The sequence below is a fragment of the Oncorhynchus masou genome, chromosome 13 (assembly GCF_036934945.1).
Source record: "Oncorhynchus masou masou isolate Uvic2021 chromosome 13, UVic_Omas_1.1, whole genome shotgun sequence".
Taxonomy (NCBI): domain Eukaryota; kingdom Metazoa; phylum Chordata; class Actinopteri; order Salmoniformes; family Salmonidae; genus Oncorhynchus; species Oncorhynchus masou.
The window spans coordinates 35149155-35161511 of record NC_088224.1 but is presented as its reverse complement, the minus strand read 5'-3'; the positions used below and the strand labels follow the sequence as shown (position 1 = coordinate 35161511).

General features: G+C 43.4%; 1 protein-coding gene across 1 annotated transcript in view; it reads right to left on the bottom strand.

The window, feature by feature from the left end:
* The window catches only part of LOC135552152 (atrial natriuretic peptide receptor 1-like), a 115828-nt gene extending 103749 nt beyond the window's left edge, over window positions 1-12079 (bottom strand). The window contains exons 1-2 of the mRNA XM_064983595.1: window positions 11277-12079; window positions 9271-10053 (exon numbers count right to left, since the gene is read on the bottom strand). Coding sequence (XP_064839667.1) covers window positions 9271-10039 — 769 coding nt within the window. The 5' untranslated portion in view covers window positions 10040-10053; window positions 11277-12079. The remainder of the gene's footprint in view (window positions 1-9270; window positions 10054-11276) is intronic.
* Window positions 12080-12357: the final 278 nt, after the last annotated feature.

The window sequence follows — 12357 nt, the reverse complement described above, 5'->3', positions numbered from 1 at the left end:
AAACGTTGGGCTATATCTTTTGATTTTCAATACATTCTAAGGCTGCATGACGCGACTCTAATGATGATTTGAAAAACGTTGCACGAAAGGCATGAGCTCTTATTTTTTGGACAGGCTGTACACACTTCATCAGTCTCTCATTCACAATTTGACAAGCACTTGGTAATGCCTCGAATTTTCCGACAGCATCCCCTTTGTGTGGCCGTAATGCCCCCCAAAAAAATCCATGCTTTTGTGGCCAGTGGCTGTTGTGCCTTTGGGCTTAATATAATAACAATCATAATAATAATAATTACCACCTTCTACCTGCGTGGTGTTTGCACCTCTCACTCACGTGGCTCTCCATCACGTGATCAGGTCTTTCTCACAGACTACAAGTGAAAAAGGACACATCCTGGACGGAACTGCGCACGTCCTTATCCAATTCCGAGGCAAATATTGAAGATATTGGAAGAACTGTCCACATTTACTTTTAGTCCGTCAACAAGACTAAAAGTAAATGTGTACTTCATTCCCATACTGACTTCCATGGGCCATCTAAGGTGGGTATCTGTCAAAGCTGGATATTTGAAAGGGGTTGTTTGTTTTGTTTGAACAGGTGTGATAGCATTTTCATGCCAAAATGAGAAGAAAGAAAAGGCAACCTAGTTTGCCAATACAAGAATGTGTTAGATTCCCAGCTGGTGTGAAAGTAATTTACACCAATTCAGAAAAGTTGGCCAATATCATATCATTTTGCCCCAGTGCACAAGGCATCGGGTTACCTTTTCAGTCGATATAGCAACTCAACCAATGATAAACCTCTGTTCAAGCAATTTGCAATGATGATAGGGAGCGTATTCACTCCAAAACGTGTATCCATTCTATTGACATCAAACAGTTGTGAGATAGTGGCAAATAAACAATTCCACAGAATCAGATGCGTCGATAAAATTTTACACAGCATAATGAATGGTAATGGTTGCTTTATTTTACATTATTTAATTTATGTGACAACACTTCTAGTGATGCCCTTGCTTGCACATCCAATTTGTAGTTCAAATTAAGTCATGCAAATCAAATCCAGGCAAGTTTATAAAAAAGTAAATACAGTGCATTCAGAAAGTATTCAGACCCCTTCATTTTCCACTTTGTTACGTTACAGTCTTATTCTAAAATTGATTCAATATTTGTTGTTCTTCATCAAACAATACCACATAAATACAAAGCAAAAATAAGTTTAGACATTTCTGCAAATGTATATATGTAAAAAAATGAAATATCACATTTACATAAGTATTCAGACCCTTTACTCAGTACTTTGTTGAAGCACCTTTGGCAGTGATTACAGCCTCGAGTCTTCAGCTACAAGCTGGGCACACCTGTATTTGGGGAGTTTCTCTCATTATTCTCTGCAGATTCAATCAAGCTCTGTCAGGTTGGATGGGGAGGCGTCACAGTGCAGCTATTTTCTGGTCTCTCCAAAAATGTTAGATCATGTTCAAGTCTGAACTCTGGCTGGGCCACTCAAGGACATTCAGAGACTTGTCCCGAAGCCACTCCTACGTTGCCTTGGATGTGTGCTCAGTGTCGTTGTCCTGTTGGAAGGTGAACCTTCGTCCCAGTCTGAGCTCCTGAGTGCTCTGGAGTAGGTTTTCATCAAGGATCTCTGTACTTCGCTCCGTTCATCTTTCCCTCGATTCTGACTAGTCTCCCAGTTCCCACAGCATGATGCTGCCACCACCATGCTTCAAAGTAGAGATGGTGCCATGTTTCCTCCAGACGTGACGCTTGGCATTCAGGTCAAAGAGTTCGAACTTGGTTTCATCAGACCAGAGAATCTTGTTTCTCATGGTCTGAGAGTCCTTTAGGTGTCATGTGCCTTTTCCTGAAGAGTGGCTTCCGTCTGGCCACTCTACCATAAAGGCCTGATTGGTGGAGTGCTGCAGAGATGGTTGTCCTTCTGGAAGGTTCTCCCATCTCCACAGAGGAACACTGGAGCTCTGTCAGAGTGACCATCGGGTTCTTGGTCACCTCCCTGACCAAGGCCCTTCCCCCCCTGATTGCTCAGTTTGGCCGGGCGTCCAGCTCTAGGAAGAGTCTTGGTGGTTCCAGACTTCTTCCATTTAAGAATGATGAAGGCCACTGTTTTCATGGGGACCTTCAATGCTGCAGACATTTTTTGGTACCCTTCCCCAGATCTGTGCCTCCACACAATCCTGTCTCGGAGCTCTACGGACAATTCCTTCGACCTCATGGCTTGGTTTTTGCTCTGACATGCACTGTTAACTGTGGGACCTTATGTAGATAGGTGGGTGCATTTCAAAATCATGTACAATCAATTGAATTTACCACAGGTGCAGTTCAATCAAGTTGTAGAAACATCTCAAGGATGATCAATGGAAACATGATGCACCTGAGCAAAATGTAAAGTCTCAAAGCAAATGGTCTGAATACTTATGTAAATAAGGTATTTCAGTTTTTATGTTTAATAAACTTGTTAAAGTGTCTAAAAACCTGTTTGTGCTTTGTCATTATGGGGTATTGTGTGTACATGTATAAGGAAAACCCTTAATTTAATCCATTTTACAATAAGGCTGTAACGTAACAAAATATGGAAAAAGTGAAGGGGTCTGAATACTTTTCCCAAATGCACTGTATATGTCCGTTCTCAAAGTCCTGTCTTGTAAATCGTCTAGAGCAATTGCACGCCTTTTTTCTCATAATTTTTTCTCAAAAGCTTAGCCTGCGAATTTGATCAACATTCAGATGTGTGGCTGCTATGTATCTGGGAGTATTAGACATCTACACATCATTAGTCCACATGCATTAAATGTACCTTGTCAGATGCACATACATACACAGTAAGTAAGTATTCGGCGCACGTGACAAATAAACCTAATTTAATATGACATGAATTCGAACCTATGGTTATTGTGTGATTTACAAAAGATTGAATCATACTCTGCCACTTGTATGTATTTGAATGTGGTGTGTGTGAGAGACAGACTGAGTGTTTCTGTGTGTTTGAGAGCAGGTGAAAGAGAGCGAGAGGGAATAGGAGAGAGCGACAATCTGCTGGTCACACTGACAGTTCCAATGTGCGCCAGAGGAAAATATACGACACAGGAGGGCAGGTGATCGCTCCTGTCACGCCCACCTGTTCCTGCGCTCTGGCGCAGATGCTGCCCGTATCCATGGAAACTATCTCCTCAGCTCAGCCATGCTTGCAGATTCTCCTCTCCGTCAAACTTTCATCCTGGCACATCAGGAGGAGAATTTCAAAAATGGACCGTCTATCCAAATACCTTGAAGGGTAAACTCTCAAATCCAGCTAAGCTGAGGTTTAGACATAGTGAGCATTACAAAGCAGCTCTGTGCTTTCATTCACACTCCATTTGCGTTTCTCCAGTTCTCTGTCTTGGCTATCTTGGTCTTTTCCTTTCTTTCTCCGAGTCAGCCCTCATTGGCCAAGCCTCCGCCATCTCTTTATGTCTTTATTTCTCACACTCATTTCTATGTTTTGAACAGATTGTTTTTGCAACTTTGTTTGCATAGCCCCAGGGTAGGTAATATTTAAAGTAAATTATTACCATTGGTGGAACATTTTACTTGGATGGGAAGATAAACAGCCAGAACTAAATCATTTGGAATGTGATTAAAGAAATACAATGCATATTTCCCTGGGAGCAAGATAGGACAAACTGTTTTCTCATTGCCCCTCGGGCTGTGTTTGACAAGCTGCCACATTCTGGCTCACTCTGTCTCCCCTTCTGGTGAGATTTATGACTCTACGGCAAATTAACGTTCTGATCCAAATACTCTTTACCGGCATAACTGTGACAGGTGAACGCTGCCAGGGCATTTACAAGTAATAATGGAACAAAGAGGAGGCTGGTGGGAGGAACTATAGGAGGACGGCTCATTGTAATGGCTGGAACGGAATCAATGGAACGTTACCAAACACGTCAAACAACGTGTTTGACACCATTCCATTGATTCCATTTCAGCCACTACAATGAGCCCGTCCCTCCCATAGCTCCTCCCACCAGTCTCATCTGATGGAACAGCATTACAAAAGCTCTCACCGCTAGCACATTTCGTTCCTTGCAAATTGTGGGAACGTATGTTTTTGGTTTAACATTGGTTGTGGGAACAAAGCCACATGTTTCCTGACTGGTAAAACTTCTTTTTTTTTATGTTCTGAGAACAGAAGTGAACATTTTGCCTGTTCTGGGGATATTTATTTTTACGTTACAGGTTGGTTCTGAGAACTTTTTCTCTGGCTCCTTGATAGTTTTCCTCTAAGGTTTTCTTATTAATGCTCTGAGAAATGGGAGTTTTTTTTAGTAACTTCCTTAAAGCTTTCACTGAATATTTCAATAAGACTTTTTTTTAAACTGCTAGCTCCTTTTGGGTGAACTTTTTTGTTTTGTTTTACACCAAGCACAGATAGGACACATGGAAATTAATTTCCTTAGGCAGTAAATCATGCAAACACATGTATTTTTTACTGTGACATGGCATCAGTGAAATTTCAACCTATAATCTTCTTAAAATCAGGTGTGGCCAATTAGTGAGTGCAGCCAACACACCTGGACACACTTAACAAGATAGAAAATAGTTGTGTTGATGCTGAGAAGGGAATGTATATGCTTTTAAATAACATTCTTAGAATGTTCACTGAATTTTACTTTTTTATGGAAGGTTCTTAATGTTCTCGGAACAATTTGAGAACATTACTTGAAATAGATGACACCTGTTGAAAACGTTATGCCGAAGTACTGAAATTCTCACAGAAGAACATTGTTTCTTAATGTTCTCTGAACTATTTGAAAACATTTTCAATGTCAAACAAGTTGAAGATTATTCCTAGAACATTACCAAAATTGAAATAAAAATAGAACTATGTTTGAACTTTTAGGAAACATTATGTTAAAGTAATGAAATACCAAGAAAATTATGTATTTTTGTCAGGTTCTTTAAAATGTGTTGAGAATGTTCCGAAGTCAAGTAACTATCCTCCACCATTCCCAGAAAGTTGGGTTGTATGTAGAATTTTTTTAAAAAGACAACCAGGCTTTTACCATGCTCTAAGAAACATATGGTTCTCAGAACATTATATGCTAGCTGGGCTCTCTTTCTATGTTTAAATGTCTTTCTAACAGTATCGCTCTTAATCTCTCTCTCTCTCAGGCCCCTTCTCTTGCCTTCCAGTCTAACAAACCGACACAATCCCCAGCTGTGATTTGCTAAATGCTGCTGGGGGGGTAAACACGACGGAAGAGACAGCCACAGCACCACCAAGTAATCCCACACTGGAAGTCTCCACGCTGTATGAATTAGGGGAGCTCTCCGCCTCCACTGCAACTCAAAGCACCAGAGAAACCAGGCTTATTTTTCTTCCTTTTAAATGGGACTGCTGGCTCTGATATAGAGCGCTGCTTGCAAATCACTTTATCAAATGACGTTGTTTCCTTTTACCATCAGGCTTATATCATTCCAGAGGCCCTGGGCTTGGACAGGCTACAGCCGGGAAAAACACAACAGGAAAACAACAATGGGATATTGTCTGCAGGGCTAGCATATTGATATAATTATACATTTTAAACTGTTGATTCTGACCAATTAAGAGTGGTTCCCAGGGCCTCCCGGGTGGCTCAGTGGTTAAGGGCGGTGGACTGCAGCGCTAGCTGTGCCATCAGAGACTCTGGGTTCGTGCCCAGGCTCTGTCGTAACCGGCCGCGACCGGGAAGTCCGTGGGGCGACGCACAATTGGCCTAGCGTCGTCCGGGTTAGGGAGGGCTTGGTCGGTAGGGATGTCCTTGTCTCATCGCGCACCAGCGACTCCTGTGGCGGGACGGGTGCAGTGTGCGCTAACCAAGGTTGCCAGGTACACAGTATTTCCTCTGGCACATTGGTGCGGCTGGCTTCCGGGTTGGATGTGCGCTGTGTTAAGAAGCAGTGTGGCTGGTTGGGTGTGTATCGGAGGACGCATGACTTTCAACCTTCGTCTCTCCCGAGCCCGTACGGGAGTTGTAGCGCTGAGACAAGATAGTAGCTACTACAACAATTGGATACCACGGAATTGGGGAGAAAAAGGGGTAAAAAAAAAAAAAAAGAGTGGTTCCCATTGGTTTCCTAATCTCTTGAAGCGGTGATTGGTGGAGGGATTCTGAGGGGACACTGATGGTACGGTCTTATTTTGACCAACCACGAAACGTTTAGGCTCCTGGTGAGGGAGGGTGAGTGCAGCGAAGATCATGTGAGAACTGAGCATCCTTCAACAATGGACTGGGATAAAGCAGAGGAGCCAGCCATCCCTCTTCTCTCTCCTTCTCTCTCCCACCCACCATCACTCCGCCCCCAGCCTGGTCAGCTTAGCCTGCGAATTGATTCCCGGTTGCTTGGGAGACAAATGACTGTTTGACACAGTCAATAAACTCAGATGGTGGTCATATGGGGCCGAAACCCGAAATAGCCTTATAAAACAGTGGCCAAGAAGAACAAAAAGTCAGGACAAATTATGATTCGCAGGAAATACCTTTGTGTCAGAAATGTCCTGAGCAGTTTCCCTTATAAAGTCAAAGAGGGGCCACTGGCTACATCTCTTGCTTAAGTTTGGGACTTTTAATTAAGAATGTTGTTGTACCCATGTGGGAACTGGGGGAGTGGAATACAGGAAACTGGCTGGGGCTGGGCATGGTGTGAGGAGGGAGGTCGTTCCCAACAGGGCAGTTATACCACCTACATTCTAATATTCAAGTTCAAGTAATGTCCTCTGTCTCAGAAACTACGAGCCACACTTCCACACTATCAAATTTCCACATTTACATCTGTGCAGCCAGTCAAATAAAATGACAGGCCATGTTAGTATATGACCAAATAGAGGAAGTCAAAACTAAAAATCTATGGATAACGATGAGTTCTGATCATTCAGTGCGCTTTCAAGTACCTTCTTCAGCGTGTCCCGAGGCTAAGAAGAAAAAGTAATGGAGCCACAAAGTACTGGCAACAGAAATGCATGTGTCTGCATGTGTCAAAGAAAACAGACAACACATTCTCCATTCCAATTAAACTCGCACCGATCAAGCATTCCCATTGACACATTCCTTTCAATCAATACATGGACGCCTCGCCCAACTAAAGACAGTTACTTTCTGGGTTAATTCCAAAATCAATAATGATATGGTGTGAGAAAATGCAAATGACAGCGCATGTCAACACCTGAACTAGCCAATTATCGAATTAAAGCGACATCCATTAACTGCACTCTCAAACTTCATATTGGAGATATTGATTGCTTGGTGGCGGTTCAGTTAAGGGGGCTGGCCAGGGAGCACTTAATTGGTTACAGATTTGAAATAACAATGAAGCGCTCGAGTACCTAATAAGGTTATCTGTATGCCAAGTGGAGTTGCCTCTGTTGAAGTTTCCCGCAACTTAAGAGTGTGTGTGTGTGTGTGTGTGTGTGTGTGTGTGTGTGTGTGTGTGTGTGTGTGTGTGTGTGTGTGTGTGTGTGTGTGTGTGTGTGTGTGTGTGTGTGCGTGTGTGTGTGTGTGTGTGTGTGTGTGTGTGTGTGTGTGTGTGTGCGTGTGTGTGTGTGTGTGCGTGTGTGTGTGTGTGTGTGTGTGTGTGTGCGTGTGTGTGTGTGTGTGCGTGTGTGAGAGTTTTCAGGAACATGTTCTGTCAGCATTTCCTAGACGTCTCTACTTCTCTCCTAGACTTTAGCGCTTGTGGAGGCACCTTTAATGGTCTCGGCAGCAGCAAGGCGATGCCAGCTGAACTTCCTGCACATCTGAGCAGAAACAGCGAGGCATCTCACACCTGCAGACACAGTCCCAGACGCATCATCTCTTTATGGGAAGAAATGTGGTAGGTTGTGGTGTCAGAATGTGCACAGGGTTTTCCCTGCTGCCATGTGGATAGGACCACTGACACACACAGAGGTGGAGGGGGTGGACTCGTTATGATTCATCCATAGCCCAACAAAGCAGAGAGCACTATTCTATTCCCACACCATATGATTCAATATTTTAACCCTTTCAACACCATTATATTTTAACACTTGCCATCTCTCGGTTAGTAGACCTACGCCCTCTTACTATTTGCAATCTCTCTCACACTATCCTGTTTCCTCCATTGTACTGTATCTTTCACAGACCTATCGCTTTGCTTGTGCACACCCTCTCTTTTTCACTCTCTCTAACTCCCTGCCATGATTTATTGTTCCCCACGCTGAAATCAGGGAGGGGACTGAGGACTTGTCAGTATGTTAGTACGTTAGTACATTAGTCACATGTGACATCTCAGACAGCACTGGCCCGATTTTGACGAATTTTGGGTGAGTGATGCGTAGAGATCCGGCATTTACAAAATGAGGCCGATTGGCCAGATGGTGGAGCTATGACAAGAGATTGAAAATGCAAACTTTGAAAGGTCACGCCCCTCACCCTGTTTGAGCTAAAGTCATGAAATTCGGTACGAAGGTCCCTCTCCTCACAAGGAAACAATGTGCCACAGGGACCCGTAAGGTCCGCCATTATGGATTTTTAGCCATTTCTCTTCCTACATTGTCATGCTGTCTGTTAAATGTGCGTTAACAGAAGTCCGTTTTCTCTCCCTCAATGTGTTGTGTGTTAATTGACATTGTGGCAAGTTAACAACTTTTCTCGCTCTGCCAGTACCATGCATTAATACACTTTTGGTCAAATTCTAGGTCTATCTGTTTATTGACTCACTCGGTCAATAAAACTTTAGCTCAAATATTATCATTCAATCTACTGGATTTAAACTGCGCATGTGAACTTAGTCCTGCATCTGGTAATTGAGACAATTAGTAAGTTGACAGGTCAATTTACAATAATGAAAAGAGTGGTTGCAAATGAAAACAGCATACACATGTGGTCTTGAAATAAGGACCAACTGGGATTGACTGCTCTCTCCAGATTACTGAAATAATGGAATCAAAATACCATTACTGCCAAACAGCAATTAGTCAGGCCACTTATTTTCACATTCTACACATATGGCTTTAATGTGCGGACATTAACGTTCAGGCAAATCTTCTGCAAGCTGGGTTTGTGACCGATTGGGAGCTATTTTCTCAGGTTTTTGATAAAACCATGTCAACATGTATGTATCTGTAAGCAATTGTAAGAAGAAAGAAAACTGGATCAAGATGAGAACAAGGCTTAAACAGTCACCCAGATCAAGAGAGAGGGTGTCCAGCATACTTTAGGTAGAAATAGGACAGAGGTCAGATGGACAGAGATTGGACTGGGAGCTCACCTCGGGCACTCTGGCTTATGTCACTGATGAGGTCATCATACTGGACGGGTCCAGTCTGCTCATTGAAGACCTTGTCTGCTGTGGTGATGTTGTCCAGCTGCAGCTGCGTGTACAGCCCCTCTGCCGTAAAGTAGTATGGCCGGTCGTCGTCTTTGTTGTCACTGAACATGAGCATGGCGTGCCTGTGCCAGCCAAAATGGCGATGCAGGCGCACCCCAAACTCGCCCAGCTTCTTGTGTGTGGGGCCCGTGTTGGTGATGGAGGTGTACATGTTGAAGCCGATGGCCGCTGCCCCGGCCGTCACCATGGGAACGTCCCAGTGGGTGGTGAAGCGACCCACAGGAGACGAAGCATAGTCGCAGCCAGGCCCGATGAAGGCCCACGGGTCGTAGGAGAACTTGAGGTCCACGGCCACCAACGGCGCCACTGAGTCGGAGCAGACTCCATCTTTGCTTTCGCTGCTGTCGTAGACGATGCGGAGGCGGTGGCCTGGCAGCAGGGTGGGTTCGTCATTGACTCGCTCCAGAGCTCTGATCAGAGCGGGTCCCACGCGAGGCCAGGCCCATGGGTATTCAGTGTTGTGCAAAGGCAGGATAGCAGCCAGTGTCACATTCTGGGGCTCCGAAAGTCCATTGAACGACAGGTCGAGTTGGAGCGGTTCGGTCCTGAGGAGCGGGAAAACCAGAAACAGCAGAGGAACTCCCAGTCGACCCTGCCACCACAGAGTTCTCGTCTTCTGCATTGCTGGGTTGGGCTCAGGCATCACCATCAACCACAGGGGGGCTGGCAGGAACAAACACACAGAGTGCATGAGGTGGCCTGTTAGTAATGATTTATAACATTATGACACCAGCCCCAACCCCCAGAGGTATTTGTGGCCTTCTAGTTTGAATGATTCTTCGGTTCAGGTCAATTCTGTAGCAGGAATTTGAATAACCACTAGATGAGGCTATCAAAGTAGTGTTGAATTTATTCTACGTCAAATATCATGGGATTTGGATGGATGGAAGACTGAAAGAATAAGGGGGAAATAGAACGAGGGGATAAGGTAAGTATCATGATATTAACAGGTTCTAATCTACTTATTTGGTGTGTGTGGATAAGACACATGCTATGATAAAGTTTGGCATTTGACTGGTTTGTGAGTGAGGCTGGCTACTAGATCTGTCACTGTATACTTAACTTATATCTTATCTAGTAATTGCATAAGTTACTTTCTTACTTGAGACACCAACAAATTAAGCATATCCCGTAGTCAACCTGTGATGTATTTGTGAGTGTGAAGCCAAAGCTAACCGAGCTGTCAGCAAAGTGCGTCCTCATCTTTGCAAAGAAATAGGCTACGCCAAGTGTTTTATTTATTTATCAGATTACCTATGCAGGGATCATCAACTAGTTTCAGCCAAAGGCCAATCATTTTTCAGATGGTCAGGTCGGGAACTTAATTAGAAATAATGTGTAGACTAAATAAATTGACCGCAAGAAGCCCAAACAGATATAACATTTGACCAAAATATAATCATTTCAAACCTGGCTTAAACTTGTATACGATCACATATATTTTTTATTGAAACTTTATTTTATCAGGGAATCATACTGAGACCAAGGTATATTTTACAGATGAGCCCTGAATTACAGAAAATACACACATAAAAATATAAATACAAAATGCATGCAGAGAGAAAAATATGGTAATTTAAAAAAAACATTCACCAGTAAAAAGATCCTCAATCAGCTTTATGATTTCTGAATATCTCTATTATGCGTGGGTATACTTTGGAGCGGATTACCAAAATTAAAATCACTTGGAGCTGATTTGCTGGTATTTTAATAGTCGTTTATGTCCAACAAATAAAAACATATAATAAAAATAAAACCTTTTTATTTATTATTTTTTTGCGCAGAAAACTTGGGGGTGGGGGCAAATAAAATAACCCCGCGGTCTGCCAAGTATTGCTTTAAACTTGACAGAATTAGCCAACATTTAATTAAAAGTACATTTTTACCTCAATATCGATGGTTATGTCTCGCCATTTTGTGTATCTCTTCCACAGATTGTCTCTGGACAGCCTATCGAGTTTCTTGGTAGAAGGTCTCCCGGTGACACTCCCAGCAACTGTCCTGTCAATGGAAGATGCGAAGCTGTAAAGACATTGCGCCTCATGAGAGGGACATTTCTTTGCGCACCACTCGCACTAGAGTGCAAATCATTGATCTCCTAACTCCTTCAATTCAGGTTGAACTGTTGTCTTCTTGAATTGCCTACTTTAAAAAAAAACCCGCAGAAACCGTTTTATATAAGAGTTATTGTATGTATGCCAGGAGCGTCTGCCAAGTAGGCTAGGCTATAAACTAAATGGTCAACATTAGGCTGTAGGAAAACGTACTCTTAGCTCTGGCTGATATTTGGGATCATTAATAACACAATAGTTAGGTGAATATCTGCAGCAGGCGACTGAATTATATCTTAATGCCTATCACGTTCGTTATTTAGAATCTGAAGCCGCTGCTTCTTAGACTAAATTCCAACACATTGTTTTGCTGTTCCTGTGAAGGCGGCGATTGTACTAGTCTCTTGTTGATTCCATTGAAGAAAAAGCTAAAAAGTCGACATCAGCTAAACATCCAAAGTTAATCGAAGACGTCCGATGAACCGAGCTTGTCATTCTTTGAGGTGCGTGCGGTGGTTTCCTCTCTCCGCACATCGCCAACATTGAACTCAACTCAATCGCACAGCAGCACACAAGGATCGATCTCTCACTCGCGCTGATGAATACGCAAGCGCTGGGGAGCTCCGGTCACAAGGGTAACCGGTGTGTGCGTGCGGCAGTGTGATATATTTGCTTTTGTGCACAGGGTTGGGAAGGGGGGGGGGGGCATATACCATTACATTACCATGTGCCATCAATAACAAGACATGTGTGCTGAATGGTTGGATGGGGAGCTGTGTCATTGCAGGCTAATTTATGCCAAAACTAACCTAAACATGATGTGTGTGTGTGTGTGTGTGTGTGTGTGTGTGTGTGTGTGTGTGTGTGTGTGTGTGTGTGTGTGTGTGTGTGTGTGTGTGTGTGTGTGTGTGTGTGT